The sequence below is a fragment of the Xiphophorus couchianus genome, chromosome 5, assembly GCF_001444195.1.
Source record: "Xiphophorus couchianus chromosome 5, X_couchianus-1.0, whole genome shotgun sequence".
NCBI lineage: Eukaryota > Metazoa > Chordata > Actinopteri > Cyprinodontiformes > Poeciliidae > Xiphophorus > Xiphophorus couchianus.
The window spans coordinates 16,398,062-16,415,997 of NC_040232.1; the positions used below are offsets into that span (position 1 = coordinate 16,398,062).

The 17,936-nt window shown below is 36.4% G+C and overlaps 1 protein-coding gene across 1 annotated transcript; it reads right to left on the bottom strand.

The window, feature by feature from the left end:
• Positions 1-1,320: 1,320 nt before the first annotated feature.
• gucy1a1 (guanylate cyclase 1 soluble subunit alpha 1) lies at positions 1,321-14,360 on the bottom strand. Its single transcript, XM_028018325.1, has 8 exons — positions 13,851-14,360; positions 13,547-13,614; positions 11,903-11,991; positions 11,100-11,815; positions 7,650-8,135; positions 5,387-5,530; positions 3,123-3,277; positions 1,321-2,864 (listed from the first exon to the last, which is right to left on the bottom strand). The coding sequence occupies exons 1-8, from the start codon at positions 14,088-14,090 to the stop codon at positions 2,726-2,728; spliced, it is 2,037 nt and encodes a 678-aa protein (XP_027874126.1). The 5' UTR covers positions 14,091-14,360; the 3' UTR covers positions 1,321-2,725.
• Between the last annotated feature and the right edge of the window lie 3,576 nt (positions 14,361-17,936).

The window sequence follows — 17,936 nt, forward strand, 5'->3', positions numbered from 1 at the left end:
ATACAACGTAAGCCGTGATTGACCAATCAAAACAGAGACGAAGGTAACGTGCTACAAATGATGCTAGTCAACCTGCGATTCTCGCAGATGTTTGTTTTTCTTGGCAACTGTTTGTAATAAGTATGTGATTATATTTATGATGCAGCCTTCAGTGTAAGCTGTGAGATATTAAGGCGTAAAAGAATTGTTAGCAATAGGAATACCTTGCAAAAAATGTTATATATATATATATGTGTAACTAAAAATCTTCTGATTTCACATTTTTATCCAATTTTCTGAACGTTTAAAATATTTTTTAATTTCTTAACATAAAAATATCACTAAAACTGTTCATATGTCATTGTATATATGCAATGACATATGTATATATATGTCATTTTATATATATATATATATATTATATAAAATAAAAAAATGTACCTGACAGAAAAAAACAACAACTTCACATTTGGTATGCTTGTATTCAGCTTCTCTAATCTAATGATGCGTTTTAGAAAATGTCCAATTAGCAAAATAGCAGTTTATCTGGGTGCGAATAATATGAATAATTGTTCTGTGGCCTCAAAGGTTTACGACAGCATCATGAAGGCGAAACACTTGCTGACTCATTGATGAAGTTGTGGGGAAGTTTAAAGCCATGTTATGACTTTTAATTAATGTTCCAAACAGCCCTGTTTAAGCCATCATCTGACACTGGAAAGAGTATGACACCTAACCTGACAGGCCAGGACAGTGGTATTAAGAAAAGTAGCCCAGAGGCCCATGATGGCACTTAAGGAATTCCAGAGATCCACATTTCATGTAGGGGAATCTGTTGTCAAGACAACCATTGCACTAATAGTTGATATTGGCAATGAGGAAAGGATTGTTGAAAGAAAGCCATCAGAAGTTGTGTTTGCACTTAACCTAAAGTCATGAAGGAGACAAGGTGCTTTCTTTGGTACAATAAGACCAAAATGAAACCTTTATGGAAACTTGGCAGCAGCACAATAATGCAGTATGGATGTTTTTCTTCACCAGTCATCTATATTTCCTTCTAGAAAAATAGATGGGCATACAAGCAAGGCAATGCTGGAAGAAAACCCGTTAGTGGTTACAAAATACCTGATATTGGGACGGAGGTCACTTCACAACAGAACAATATACTTTTATTTGTTAAAAAATGTGTAAAACCTTGTATAACTTTACTTCTGCTTTAGCATTATGCTGTACTTACTGCTTATTTATTTAATAAAAACCAAAATATATTTTCAAGAATCTGTTTTATGAGGCTTTGTGCAAACTGTCTAATTTCTTGAGTGAACAAAATCAACCACAATATTTCATGACAATATTTATTGCACTTTGATATATAACAATAATTAAAGCACATTGCTGTGAGTGGTAGAAAGACATTCATTGAACTTGTCCTGTGTTATATTTCCTCTGTATATTAAAGGTGTGTTAACAACTCATGTAATAAATATGTTACAGATGTGCACAGTAGGATGAGTACAAATGAAAAAACATACCTTATTAGGGAACTGATATGAAGACAATGCTTTGTGTCAACAAGCCACACACAGTCAGATAAACACGTCTATTATTCTGCTAGTGGGAGAAATGTCATTCATATATCACTCTAGTCTATTTTAAAGTGAATTAGAAACTTTATTGATTATATGTGTGATTAAAAAATCCTCATCTACTTGGCACATGTCTATCGTGTTCCAATAAGGCACCTTAATCTGTTCTGCATTAACAGAATTTCATAAAAGTGAATTCTGCATCTTAAATATCTTTTTTGGTAGATATCTTTGAAAGAAATCTTGTCAAATATCTTGTCTTTGTACTTTGGCAGGTAGAATAAATTTTTTTTAAAATAACATAATTATATAATCCCTACCTTAATGTATAAGCTTGAATTGGTGCACTGAATTTGTCGTGGATGTCAGATCTCAGATACAGGAATTACATATAACATTTAGTTTTATTTGAAAGGCACAAAGCCAGTGCAAGTATTATTATGTGTACTGATGCCATGATTAGCAATTCATTCAAACGTTAAAGGAACCTGCTCACTAACATAAATTGTACAATACTGTCAGAAATGCAAATTCATAGATAGTTTTTGCAACTTTGACTGTGTTTTGAAGAAAGATATTTTCTAAGTTGTAATTGTAAGTTCAGAAAGGGTTCCACTGCACTTTCCAACATGGGACTAAACAATTCTGAACACTGAATACAAATAACCACACCATTAATTCATATGTGATTGTAAAGCACTTAAAAAAAAAAAAAGTGCCACAAAAACAAATTAGATCTTTGACCATTCTTAGTCTGTAGCTACATCATAAACATATTTTATAAGTTTGTAGTGTGTGTATTTTTGTGCTTCTTTAGTGTCCACTTTTATTAGTTTTTACCTGTGTTAAAAAAGAACAAAACAGTCCCTAAGTCTTGTTTTGACTGTCAGCATATCTGATGTAAGCACAATTTTTCCAAAGATCTCAAAATGCAGCGATGACTCATCGTGGAAGAAAGATGAAACGGATTTATCTCCACATCAATTGCACAAATTGATAATAGTACAGAAAGGACATGTTTGACAATAAGCTCTACTACTTAAACAGCTGCTGTCATAGTTTCACTTGAAAACAATGAAAGACTCGGAATAAATTATACAATACAACTATTTTCTTCATGTAACCTTATCTAATATTTTTGGACTTGTAGAAGTTTGGCTTCAGTTTGTCGTGGGTTTTGAAACTTTGAAGGCTGCCTCCAGAAAGTAACAAACACCAGGGATGTCTTCTGGGAAGTTGGCCGGAAGCTCCTGTCTGCTCCTGGGAACAAAGGCAAACTCTGGGCGACCTCTCAGCGATCTGGGACGAAGAACATACAAATAAACCATGAGTCTAAAAACAATGTGGCAAATTATTTGACATAAGAGAATATACAGTTCCCTCCTAAAAGTTAAGTATCTTGTCAAAAGCACTTAAAGCTTTTTTTTTTCTTTTCATGTCTCTAGTAAAAATAAATGATACTACACACATAATTGTATATACAAAGGTAAAAGCAATTACTTCAGGGGTTGCTGTAAGGACTCCCTGTGATCATCATTGCTTGTAACGCGTGTTTACCTGTGCGTTGTAGGGCTGACGTTGATTTTTCTCGGCTGGCTGCATGACTCAAACTTGTTTGCCAATGTAACATTGTTCCCAAAAAGGCAGTAGCGGGGCATTTTCACTCCAACTACACCTGCCAACACTGACCCACTGTGGAGACCAATTCGCATCTGGAAGACAAGAAAAGATAATTTTCTAATTACTGCTTGTATGAATTGGGCATTTGCACAGTGTCTCTAAGTAAGTATTGGCTTCAACCTACAGCTTTTTGGTTACTTTTCTTTACATTCTATAGTGAGTTTTTTTTTTTTCGGTACATGAATTATAGCTGTTTTTTTATTTTGATGATGATGATGATGATGAAATAAATGAAATGGAGAGGACCTGAGAAGGCTGATGTTTAAATCCAGCCACAGATTTTGATTTTGTCGAGACAACACAAATTCATGTTTTCTTAAAAGTGTCTACATTGGAACCATTCCACAGTGTCTCTGGCTGTATGTTCAGAACCATTTTCCAGCTGGAAGATGAAATAATTACTGTCGAGAAATTCTCCCACCCAAGTTGTGGCTCTCTGCAGCTCTTCCAAATTTATCATGGGACTCTTACGTCCCTCTCTGATTAAGCTTCTCTTTGCCTCCTCTGTCAGCTTGAGTGGAGGTGATGTCTTGACAGGGATGTAGTGGTACCAAGAGTTTTTGGAAATAAAAATAAATTATTTCACTGCAGTTGTACACTACTGTGTGTTGGTCTATCACATAAAATCCCTGAAACAGGGCAAAATGTGCAAAGACTCTATTGGCATGAATACTATTGCAATGCATTGTATATGAAGAAGCACATTTTTATACTTTCATCGTAACCAACAGTTTGCAAAGTGATACTTAAGCAGATTAATTTGAAAATGTAGCAAGAGTAATTGCCAAATCTTAATAAAGGGAGGGTACATTTGATATAGATTAAAACATTTTTTATTTGTTTCATGAAACCGGATACAATTTGTTAGCTCTCAACGAACATGCTAAATATTTTGAGCAGCAGCTATGAAGGTAAACAGTTTCTTAAATCTCTGACCAACTCCACTTACTAACCACATGGACATCATGTCCTAGTTAAACTGAAAACGAAGCACAAAAGCTCTGGGGAGCTATACCAAAGATCAAACAGTATGTTTGAGGTCATGTTTAAGCAGAGGGATGAAGATGGAATCAGTCAAACATTTTTATAATTCTCTAATTCTCTTTTTTTTAGCTTAAGTTTAACTTTTGCATTCTCATTTCCATGTTTATTATTATAAAAAAATCACTCATCATCCTAGCTGTTTAAGGATGTTGGTATGTTAAGTGGACTTCAGAGAGAGTAATAGCAACCACTAAAGAAATGTCAATGGTGACATTTAGTATAAATATGTAGCCTGGGAAGAAGTGAATGTGAGAAACCATGTTTAATTTTTAAAAGGTCTTGCCTCTCCCAGGCCAAACAAAGTTTGTTAATATAATATATATTGGTGGTATTTTCTAGGACCACACAAAGAAGTGATATTGATACTTCTTGTCTGTGCATTTGGTTGCTGTGATTAGGTGTCTGACTGTGTTTAGACATACAACAGGCTACACTTGCAGACCTATTACAAATGTGCAAGTTCATATGTGTGAACTTGCACATATGATCAATCTCAGATTCTAGTATCTATTATTTCCAGCGAAGCTAATAGGAGCTAGTAGAAATCAATCTCAGGGTCATTTTATGTTTAAATCCCAGAAAAACATATACTTATTGACAACCACCCTAAAGCTCTTAGATATTCTGTCACACTGAAAAATGTAGAAATACAACATGCTTCATTTGCATTGTTAATAACTATGGCAAAGATGATTTTTTTTTTAACACAATTATTCATTAGCGTAGATTTTTTTTCCTAACTGAATAAAAGCACACAAATGGAATGCAGAATTCTTCTCCATTTTCCAGTGTGAAATTATGTTCCCCATAAAGACACATTTATTTTAAGGCTTTTAACATCATCTTTACCAGTGGAAGGTCCTGCATTTCATAGTTAACTATCGGGAAAACACTGAAAGTATAAATAACTAATTCAAGATACAATTTAATGTGTTTTTCCAAAACTGAAAGTCTTTCAGTAATGACAGAAAACCTTTCTACATCAGAGAAATCTCTTTCTGTTTAAAACTCTTCACATGAACACTTTCCAACTTTACTGCACTCTGCACAATTAGATTTAATGAGGTGTATTACCAAGATTGGTGCTTGACCCTTACCTGTATCGGTTCTCCTGTTGGCGTCATGACTTCGTCTGACAGCTCCATCATATTCAGAGCCATGAGTGCAATCTGGACTGCATGAGTCTCACTCTCCTTATGTAAGCCACCAGCCACACAATAGGCATCACCAATGGTCTCCACCTGAAGAGAGACGAAATGCTGTTACAGTAATTTTGGACTGCTCAGCTGAGACAGAACAAAGCCTCTCAGCAGGATTATGTGGTCTGCCCAAGCTGAAGTAAAAAGATTATTTGCACAATTATTATTGCTTGGTTAGTTTGATCTTTTTTCCCCCTTCAAGCTACTCAAGCTATTTCTAAAAACAATGTTGAAATGAAGACAATGTAGCTTAAACACAATGATTAATGTCAAGTGGCTTCTCATCAAAACCATACCTTCTTGTGTAAAAAAGAAAAGGTTGGAATACAGCCAAAAGCAAAACTTTTACAAATAACAGTACTTAATCCTTAGAAATGCTAAAAAGTCAAATGTTACTTTTATCTTTTCTTCCCGTCATTTGTATAAATCTGGTCTTTAGCTACCCGGCCCAGAATAGATAAAACTATTTTAGGGTTATATGCAGAGTGGAAACAGGGGACTTAAGCATCCTCAACCCATTGCATTTTACAAGACATTTGACAAATTTGCTTCTCTTTCTGTTTTGCTTGTCTGACACTTTGATTATATTATCCAACATTGCTCCAGGTTAGAAGCCGTCAGCAGACTTTACGGTTGTTATAACTAAACTAAGAGTTGACCTTTTAGTCAAAATAGATTTGATCTATTTTTTTCTTTTCTCCCAATTAAATGCTACCACCTATCGAACAAAAATAACCAGAGTAAACAAAAAAAAAAATGCTTTCAAATCAAAGCTGTTTAAACCAACCTGGCCTTTTGTGAATTAACAAATTGCATTCACTTGCTAAATCATGAAATGACTGATTAGCCACATTTTCTGTCCAATTTTGCAAGCCATGCTAAGGCCAAATTACTGGTATACTTTTAGAGACATGATATGCCTTAAATAGAACCTGTGTGACATCATGAAGTAGCCTAAAATATCTCAAAAGGCAGCAGTATGTCCTGATCAAAGATGTTGAGGAACAGTAGGAAAGCAAAGCTATTAACATTCATCAGTCTGGAAAGGGTAGTAAAGTCATTTATAAGAGTATGGGGCTCCAATGAATCATAGTAAAAACCATGATCCCTAAGTGGAAAAAACATGGAAAAGTGGGGAAGTTTCCCAGCAGTAACCAGCCTGCCAAAATTACTCTTAAGAGCCCATTGAGGAAGTCACAAAATAACACGGAGTATCTAAACTACTGCAGACTTAGTCAGTGATTCAACAGTACCAGAGAGACTGGGAAGCAGTGGCTGACTGCTGACCAAAATGAAAACAAAGGTTTGTCTCAAATTTATGCAGCAGGGAAATTGTCCAAAGCACTCCAGTACATCTCTAAATCACCTCTAAATATGCTGAAAAACAAAACAAATTAAACGTTATTGAGTGGAATATCCACTCTAAAATTTGGATGATATGTTCAAATATGTTGTGATATGTAATTGGTAAAAATGCTCCAATGTGGAGGAATTACACCAATTCTCAAAATTACTGCACAGAGATGGAAAAGATCCGCTACTTGTTGCCAGTGCAGGTGGAACAGGAGCTTATAATGTTTAAGGGCCATGAATCTTTCAGAAAAGACTAGGTTGATTTGTATATAGTAATCATCACTTGAAAACTGCTTTTTGTATTTACTGGGGTTATCTGTGTTTGGAATTAATATTTGCAGAGTAATACAAAACATTAAAATGTTACAAAAAAGCAATAACAGAGACAATCAGCTGGCAAACACTTCCACTGTACCAGAGACAAGAGTTTTAAACAGACAAGTACAATTACAACAAGCACATTAATTTCTGAACATATTTTTTAAAGGTAAGTATAATAATTTTCAGACTGAAAAGTGAAGTTATTTGCTTACGTTTACATTCAATAGTATTTTCAAAATTGTTTGTAAAACTTGTAGAAAAATTAACAATTACTATGCTATTTTTAATTTGACATAAAAGTGTAAAATATGTATTTTTGCAGAGAGCTAGCACAGGCACCCATAAGGTTAATGGTACTGTGGTGTCTAATCACATTTCTCCTTACAGCTTTTTACCACACCTTACAAAACAAACATAAACATATTAGAGTTTTATCCACTGACAGCCACCTAAACAGAATAAAGTACATCCTCTTACTTGAGCATACCTTATACACATCCAGCTCTCCACACTGATGGTCAAACCTGGTGTACAGCTCATTGAGCATGGTGATCACTTGCATCGGTGTACAGACTGCACAAACAGCCGTGAAGCCCACTATGTCAGAGAACAGCATTGTAACTTGATCAAACTTCTTGGCCTGAACTGTTTCACCCTGCCACAGCTGCTGTGCCACTTTTCCAGGGAAGATGCAGTAGAGGAGGTCCACCGTCTTCTTTTTCTCCTCCTCCAGGGCTTGGTGAGCGTGCTCCAGGGCCGCCTTGGCTTTCCCCAGCCTCTTCTTCAAACCGTCCTGGGCTTTGGCCTGCTCACCAACCAGGACCACGTCCCGAAGTGCGTTATGGATAGGAATGTCCGACAGGTAAAGGCCACAGCCCGTTAGCTCCTCCAGCTTGTCTACACACGGTGAACCCAAGAACAAGATGGCATTTGACTCTGAGACATAAATCATCTGACCTTTAAGGTCCATGAGCTAAGAGGAAAAAGAGAAAGATGATAAAGATTGACTAAGGAGGAACGTGGTTTACATTTTTGCAAGAGACATATGTAAAGATCAGCATGTAAGCAGCGTTCCCAGCAAAGCTCCCTGACTTCAAAGGATACAACTACACCCCAAAATGATTCATTTACCTTGTATATTAAGATTTTAAATATTTTTCATTCAACCAATTGGTTTTATTATGGTGGGAAGTGAGACTGACATTTCTCAAAAGATAGTTAATAAATGTAAGTTGGGTTTTCGTGCTGAAAAGCAATCTGCATTTGTCTATATTTCATCCATAAAATGCAATGTTAAAAGTTGGAATTTTTTCCATTCCAAAGTAGGAATTGGAAAAAGTTGGAATTCCTACTTGGCATGACCCAAACAGATTTGAGTCGACATCAAGCTGTTAAAATTACTTCCAGTCACAAGACACTTGTTGGTAAAGTAAAAAATTAGCTTACATTTAAATCTTCAAGGGTTATGTGAATCATTTTCTGCTAAATTGTAGCTATGTAAGAAAAAAAAGTAAATTTTTCTCTTTTGGCCTCCATGTATTTAGATTATCTAACATACAATGTAAATACACTTAGCTTAACAACTGTGTGTAAATATAAACACAAGAGAAACTGAACACAAACATGACAAATTCTAAATTTATAAAACCACAGCTGTATATGGGTGTCTGTCATTCGAGCCGCAACTTTAGAGGGCTAAATCCTCGATTTATCGTCTAATTCAAAGAACCTTATCAGAGAGACTTTTTACTAACCGCATCGCAGCATTGCCAGGGGAGATGTCATTAATTCACTAACGAACCACTGTAGTCCAGACTGATTGTTTTGGCTCAGCAGCATGTAGATGAATTGATGTTATATTTGGTCCAGACATCAAAAGTGGACATTAATAGTGCCTTTCTGCTGGCTGAATTATACCTCTGCTTTTCATCCCAGACTAAGGTTACATTTGCTGTGATGAAGAATACACTGATGTACTCTTCTCCTTACAGCCTGCGATGACTTGCAAATTTGCAATTCTTTGTAGGGTGATTTTTCTTGCTTTTCGTGATTTTCATACAGATCAGAATTTAGATTTTTCCAGTTTAAGTTTGATTTTTTTCAAAAGTTTCTAAGCACATACCAGTGAAAAAGCATGTCAGCAAAATGACATCTATAAACTGTGTGCTATGTGGTAGAATTATAAAACTGAACTTGTTGATTCAGTTAATACAAAGGTATGTGTTAAGGTTTGTTATACTTTCTCATGGGATTTCCAGCATTATCTCCATTTCTTGGTGCCCCTGAAGTAAAAAGACTAAATATGTCCATGTTTTCCTGTATTAATCTAACATTGTGGCATTTGCTGCAGTTCTGCTAACAATGAGGCATTCAGATTTTATTCTTTCCCATCTTCCTCTTTCAGTTTTGTTTGTTACAATTCCAGTTGGTTTAAGAATTTTATTGCTGTGACTGTAGATTTAGGTTTTCATGAGCAAATGTAATCTAGAAAGCTATTTTCTGGCCTTTAACAACTGGCATGTCCTCTTGTCCTTCCCCTTTTGAAGAGAGGCTCAAAGAAAATGAACTTTATAATGAATTTCTTTTTCCTAGAGAACAACTACTATTATTTCTATTTGAGAACTGATGCTCTAATACACAAAGTTGATATGACAATGTCTTGAATTTTGCACAGACAGACTGAAAATTTTCACTTCTAAAGATATCTTTTGTTTTTGTTTTGAATGTCATTGCAAAGTTGCAAAACAATTATTTCAATCTAAGCATTTGTTATTTTTGATAGGCTCATGTGTGGGTGGTGAAGCAGAGCAGCGGGAGTGTTTTCAAATTGCAACATAATTCAGGTTAATTGTGTCACTTCCACTGACATCGCAGTCGTATTTTTACACCGGGGAGCTGCCGGTAACACAGTATTGACTCCAGATGAAAGACACTGCTGTGTCTGCTCACTCACCCACTCACAGATTTCCACCTGTTTTACACCACCATCACGTTTACTCGTTGATGCTTTTTTTTTTTTTGCTTGTCAGTGTGACCGATTGCTGTGCACTCTTGCTGAAATAGCACCAGCATGGCTCTGCATTTGATGGGTAAAATGCTTTGACATTTGCTTCTGATCTCCTCTGGGGGTATAATGTTGATCTCCACCTCGGGACAAGTGTGCTCAAGTACAACATTAATAGGCTTGACTGCTTGTAAACAGCTCAATTTTTTTAACCCTATGTCTCTTTCCGTTTAATATCAACATAATCATGAGAAGATTTTCAGCCTCATGAATCAAGAACATCCCTTTTTTTGAGCAGAGATGCATCTATCAGAATCTTGTGGCCAATTGCCAAGCTCTAGTTCTTGTAAAGCTTTGACCTGAAGATACTAAATTTATTGTGTTGTAGTTTCTCTTACAATGTTATAAGAACAGCCTTCAAAATATTCCCTTAAAGTCTGTACTCCTAGTAGTGGTTATTAATTATTTATAACAGGAGAAGCATCATGCCATTGTATGTGATTACACTTTTAAACTACTGTCTTTAGCATCTCAAACTATCAATTAGCACAGTTAGCAATGCTCAAATTATTGGAAGAGTGACCTCCAGGTATGCACGTTAGAAAATGTAGAGCATCAACAAAACCTTAACAAAAATGAATGAGTTTCAACATGAAAAAATACAATATACCTTTAAACAGCTTCTTACATCTCTTTGCTTTCTCTGAATTCATTTTAAACATCTCACCAATCCTTTAAATAGCTATTTTTGATACTTCTTAGTAATACCTTCCACACCAAGGAGTTTGATTGTTATCATCTAGTGCTTTCACTGATCAGAGAAGAAAGTATGTTTTTAATTTTGGATGGGACTTCAACTAGTCAGGCCAAATCAAACTAATTCCACTTAACAGTTGGTTTCTAAGTGAAATCATTTAATTCATGTCTACATACCTTCCCTGTGTTGTCTGCAGTAGAAACTCCATGCTTGATCCGAATGATAAATTGTGCATTTAGCATGGTCAGAATACCCTGGAAGGTGCATTTGATCTGTGGAGAGACAATGGAGAAGTATTCTTGGAAGGTCGAAGACCGTCTCTGTCCATCCTTCCTAAACAGTCTCTTTCTGAGCCCATGTCCTATTTGGACCAGAACCATGTCTTGGTCAAGTATCAGGTGAAAAGGGAATATAGTGGAGAACAAGGAAGTAGGGAGGGTCCCCGCTGAGGTAGCCCGGAGTGGACTGGGGCTGAGAGTTTTAGCATCCTTTACTATAACTGTGTACAGGAGACTGGGCTGAGGGCTGGACTGCAGGATGGTGTCTTTAGCATTGGGGGGATCCTTCAAAACATCCACAGTAGTGTTATACAGCAGGCGTGCGGCAGCTTTGATGACACCAGGGAAAAAAAGCTCAGTGCAGGGGCGGGGGTTAAAGAAATAGACAGTAAGCAGGTCCGGATCCTTGTCTAAGCACAGCACCGATGGTTCGTTTACACAATCGTCTCTGTCCGGGTTGGGCGGCACGCTGCTCTGTTTCAACAAGACGTTGAAGCTGTTGAGGAAGTCGTGCAGAGCACCCCCCACCACTCTTAGAATGTGCTTGTCCTCCTCATAGCACATATTGAAGATCTCCTCGCCGAGAGCAATTTCCAAACCTTCCATTGGGATTGCTGTCAAACACATGAGGAGAAACAGATGAAGATATGACGCAACCAATCATTGTTGTGTGAGCCATCCTTTGTCAGGATTGTCAGTACCTGTTTTGGTCGAATAACTGTTCATCATCTCAAGCAAATGCTCCAGTTCATCACTGCAGTTCTGGTAGTGAGCACAGCAAGCGGCTGGACTGAAAAGCCCACAGATAACGTATTTAGTCAGTTGTAGCTATGCTCAGGAAAGCATGTTTTTACTGGCAAGTAAACAGACTGGTGGCCATCATCAAAATATATAAAGCTTTTAAAACAAAGGTTTTCCCTCATACTATATAGTTAACAGCTATCTTAAGTCCAAGATAAAATGTCATCTAGAGCATAAATTCAGATGTTTTCAGAATTCAAACAATCATGGTGTAGAACAGGGGTGTCAAACTAATTTTCATTTTGGGCCATATCAAGATCACAAATGTCTTCAGATGGCTGGTACTAGCGGAACATATTGATAAAACAACCCACTAACAAATCCTTAAAATATTAATTGATGGATGTCTCAGAATTCAAGGAGTACTTCTTGAAGTTAAATTATGTTGAACATTTTTACACGCTGATTTAATTTAACAGTGTACAGATAAAATTTGTGTTGATTTGAATAATAAAGTAATATTTAAGTACATAACTATTATCTTGAAAGTTCTATTTATACCCTCCTACTTCTTCTTATGTCTGGAAGGCTAAATAAACTTTAAATAATTTTAGGTGTTCTTCTTGTTTTGTCAACTGCTAACTGTGAAAGTATGAGTACAAAGAGAGCGCTCCATAATTAACCAGATAACACATGTTAGTAATACCTTTAGTTTTACTCAGAACTGTAAAGCTAAAATATTTTGAGGAGAATTAACTTATTTCTTTTATCAGTCTAGTTTTTACTAAATATGTAAATAACAATAGACACATGCCATTTTATAACTGTAGTAATCAATGAGATGTTTTATTATTTAGCATAATTATTACTTTTCTGTTTTACAAAAAAAAAAACTAAATCAAAGCATAGGTGTGAAAACACTGCGAATATACGAACTCTTGTTGTCGTTATGTTATCATTCAAGGTTATCAGATCATGAGAATCTCATACCATTTTGTGCTTACCACTCATACAATAAACACCCTTCCAGAATTTGTTTTAGCAAATGTTTTTCCAATTCAACTCCTCCAAATATTTACTATATCATGGCATCTAAGTAGCTGTGGTAACACAGCTTCAAATGTACTAAAACACCTCTGAAACAGCGTAGCAGGTAAGTCAGAGCTAAATGAATGTGAAGAAATAACACTTTCAGATCAATATCTAATTCTGATCCTAATGAGTGAATAGTGTGTGTGTGTGTGGGTGTGCGCGCGGGGGTGTAGGGGTGTGTGTGGGGGTGTGCGTGTATGTGTTTCATTTCCTTTAGGTGGAAAAAAGCCATTTCTTTTTTACTCCCAGTATCCATAGCAGCCCCAGTCTGTATCCCTCCTTATTGTTATTATGCTCATTAGTGCCAGTCTGTTAGTGAGACTGACAGGAGGAATTTGTGATGTGTTGGGAAACAGATGATCCAAATGAGCTGCAGCTTCTTACGTCGTGAGAGGTAAGAAGCTGTTGAGGTGGATTAGGCACAAAAAAGATTTTTCAGATAGGAATGCATGTAGTGAATTCACTCTGCTTTGTTTTTCAAAAATACATATGGGAAAATAAAGACAAGTTACCTCCCAGAGTCCCTGCTGTGATCTGCTAGTGTCATCATTCTTTGGAGAGCAGTGTGCAGCCTTTGAAACTGTATCACAAAGTGTCCAGCAAGTTAAAGGTTATAAAACGGTACAGACTTGAAATCAATTGATTTAATCACATCAGGATTACAGAATATCATTATTTATATAAACAGGTATGAGGGATTCTGCTTTTTCTGCATCGCAGAAAATAATAATAAAAACATTTTAAAAATAAAGACATTTAAATTTTTTCCGTTTGGTTACATGAGACGCAAAATCATGCATGATTTCATTAAGTTACCTCTGGACATGCCAATTTTCGGATGCTGTCTCCAAGTGTGTGCAGGTTAACTTTGGCTCTGCTTGTTTTCTGTCGAGGTACAGCCTGGCTTATTTTTCCATGCACGTCCTTAGAAATAGGCGATAAATCCGCAGCGTCAAGTGAGCGCTCCTCAAAGTCTCCGAGCTCGTCGCTTTTAACGCTGCCGGAGAACGGGCACTCTCCGGATATCTTCAGTTCTTTCAGTTTAGCGCAAAACATCTTCCCCTTTTGCAAGCGAACAATCTTCTAGATGCACTTGAGTATTATCTCATTTCAGAGGGGGGCAGATGTGACCGAGCTGCTGCGCTCTCTGTGAGCATCCCCATCATCTCTTGCTCATCTGGATACCTTCGTACTCCGACTAGGTGCAAATTCAAATCATCATCACCAAAAGCACATCCCGAGAGCGCATACAATATTCATTGGGAAGCTGCATGGGCAGCTGATGGCAGGGAACCAGCGTTGCCAAAAGCCAATGAGCAAGTAATGAAAAAGAGCGGCAGGCCAATCCATGCGCAAAAGGGGCTGGTGTAGGCTATCTGAGGAACCTATCAGCCATGAGAAATTATTTCCAACTCACTGGTCGCATGCAAGATTTTTTTGTTCTCAACCCAGATGTACAATTGAACTGGAGGCTTTCAAACTGGTAATTATTAACGTAATTGTAGCAGTGTGTTCAGCTAGGTTCAGGATATTATTATTATTATTATTATTATTATTATTATTATTATTATTATTATTATTTATCAACTCAGTAATATTTTACTAAACTTATTCCCATTTTGTCACAGTGCAAAAACATTTAATGGGATATTTTAGGGAATTTTATGTTACCTTGTATCACAACTACAAGGAAAGAATAAAAGGTTTCAAAAGTCTTTAAAAATAAATTCAATCCGTTTACTCATGAGTCACTCTTATTTCATTAGTCCACAGAATCATTCAAAAAATGTGTCTTCAGATATCACTCAGGTTATGTGTCTTGTTAAGTGGTTCTCCAGGTAGGTTGATAGAATTGGATAGAATTGGGAGATAATGAGTTCCTGGTAGTTGCACGCTTCATTCTTTTCAGTTCCTGACAGTTAATTTTCTGTTTTTCTCAAAACGGTTTTTGTTACCCTGTTGTTGTTATTATTATTATTATTATTATTATTATTATTATTATTATTATTATTATTATTATTATTATTATTATTATTATTATTATTACTACTACTACTGAAAAAGTTTGCAACAAAACTTTTGATTGTTCTGGGATCGCGCTCCACATCATTCAAGCAATTTCGGGTAATTCATCCTCCTGAAAGACCTTCAGTAATTTTTGACTTTTTAGATTTGGTTAAGTCTCTTTTTTGAATCCATCTGGCCTAAAGAAAAGAAGTAACTTAATAATTATGCATACTTTTCTATAGCGTGTTGAGGCCGCCACAACCCCTCCCCTATAACACAGATAGACATCACCTTAAATCCATTAAACATTCAAATTTATCCAGCTTGGAGCTAAGGCCACCATAAAAATGATACGTTCAAAATATTAACTCACCTATAGCACACGGTGTAATTTGTTGAGCAGGAAATGAAAACATAATTTGCATTTTTGTGAGGTTTGTTAATCACCCTGTAGACAATCTGCCTTTGTGTAAAGGATATGAAATTCCCTAAAATGCTAATCTGTTGAACTGATCAGACCAGATAGATGAATGAATGAATGAATGAAAACATTGATCAATGAATGAATGAATGGCATAGCCTGGCCAAAGTTGTAGCAGGTGAATTATTTACAAAAAACAAATATTTCCAAAAATTCAACATTCATTCACTCAAAAGTTAATGGGGTGCAAAGAAACATGCCTGAACTTGGAGCAACCCACGCTGACATCCAACACGCTGAGCGACAGTAACCTAGTTCTTTCCTTCTGACCTGCTAAATTCTTCTGTTTAAATATCCACAAGCTATTCCAATAAAATGACATCTAATGAAATATTCCATGTAATAGGTAAGACGAAACATTAAAACATAAACTTGTGCATGCTACTTTGTACCAGCAACAAGCAAACTCTTAGTGTTGCCACAACCTTTTACAATAACATGTCATTGATTTACATATTTGTCCAGTAACTGAAATGAAAATTTGCTTCCTTGTCTTATCTTTTCACAGCAGAGCAGAAGGTCTGTATTGTAGATAATCATGACAAATATCTTCAGATTAGTGCAGCTGCTGCTGTCTTCTTTGGGTCCTGGTGGGAGGCAGCTGCTACCTCTGTTCTTGCAGATGGGTCCCTGAGACTTGAGAACAAACTTTGAGATACACCTCAAGACAGACCCAGCAGGCCTTCAAGAGGAAAATGCAAATAAGAGGTTGATTTGCATCAAATTACCTGATGGAGTGCACTGCAGGGGATCTGGAGCGTGTCCTTCAAGCAGAGGAAGAGAGATGTGAAGCTGCAAGAACATTTAGGCATTAAAATACTGTGCTTTGATCTCATTAATTTGTTGAAAATGGGTGATTTTGCTAAACGGACAAGCTTACTTAAAAAGGGGATAAGCAAGTGCTGAGTGAATAAATTGGATTCAGTCACTGGCTGTTTGTAGGTAAATTTGTTTGCCTGAAGACAGCAGGAAGCTGGGAGATTTCTTTAAATACCACATGGTTCTGTTCTGGTTTCATTTAATCAGATCAGAGATGTTTGCTTCCTAACCTCTTAAAACTATTCATGTCTACTTTTGCAAACTCCTGCAGGTTTCTGGGTAACTGAGAAATTACTTTGGTCCTAGACCTCCACCAGAGAGTCCTGGTCAGTGGAATTATGTACTGATGCTTGTCCTTTGGTTAGTCTCTTCTGCAGCATGTCTGAATTGCATTCTGGTCATCAGCAATGATTTGGTTTTCTGTATGAACCTGGCTCTCATTCTCAGTTGATTCAGTCACATTTAAAATGTCATTGCTGTTCTGCTATGTTTTCAGGCTGGTAGAAAAATCCTTGATGTTGTAAACCTTTAATGCGGAAGAAATCTAGAAAAACTTTGTGTTACACTCTAAAGTAATAGTAAATCAAAAGTATGCACCTCCTCACACATTTCTTTTAGTTATCACATTTAAATGTTTCAGACTCTGAAACACGTGTTTATTATCAAAGATTACCTCATTAAAAATAAAAAAGCCTTTTTAAAATGATGAAGGATGATGGACAATGAGCTATGCTTCTACTCACTCCTTTTTGATTGGCTATGGTGTCCCATAGTTATTGTGCATCCATTAATTTTTATTTGCTGTTGTGAGATGTATCTTATTATGCAACATGTGGGAAGCTAGGTATTATTTGTGGGGCAAACACCTTTACATTGATTGTATATATTTTAATCTTAATGGATTCCACATTTAAAATGCTCTAAAAATCTGAACATTTGACTGTGGTAAAGAATTTACTCGGAATTAACATTCAAAAACTTCTGAGTTACTCAGATTGGTTTGTTTACTCCCAGTCCTGGGTCAACCAATGACCTGAGTTCATGTTTGACACACCTGTCAAGCATGGTGTGTCAAACTCCAGTTCTCAAGTGCCACTGTCCTGCAGTTTTTAGATGTGCCCCAGGTACAAATCACTGGAATTAAATGGCTTAATTACCTCCTTCTTGTGTAGATAAGTTCTCCAGAACATTGCTAATGACCTAAATATTTTTTCAGGTGTGGTGCAGCAGAGGAACATCTAAACGTTGCAGAGCAGTGGCCCTCCAGAACTGGAGTTTGACACCTGTGATTTAAAAGAATGCGGAGGGGCTGTTGGTCTGACCCAATTTACTGACTAAGGTTTTCAACCTACAACATGGGCTAATGTGACAAACATCTAACATTAAGTCAATCAAAAACAATCAAACAATATTTAAAACAATTTAAAACAATAACTTCACTTAGTAAACATGTAACACTTAGGTGAAATTTTTTTTTTCCCATTTTTTTAACCCTGTAGACCTAACAGGATAGAATGAGAATTGTATCTCTGTCATTGGGCAAGAAGCCAGGAGGTCAGAGACCCACAGCTATGAGTCTATGCATTATCTCATAG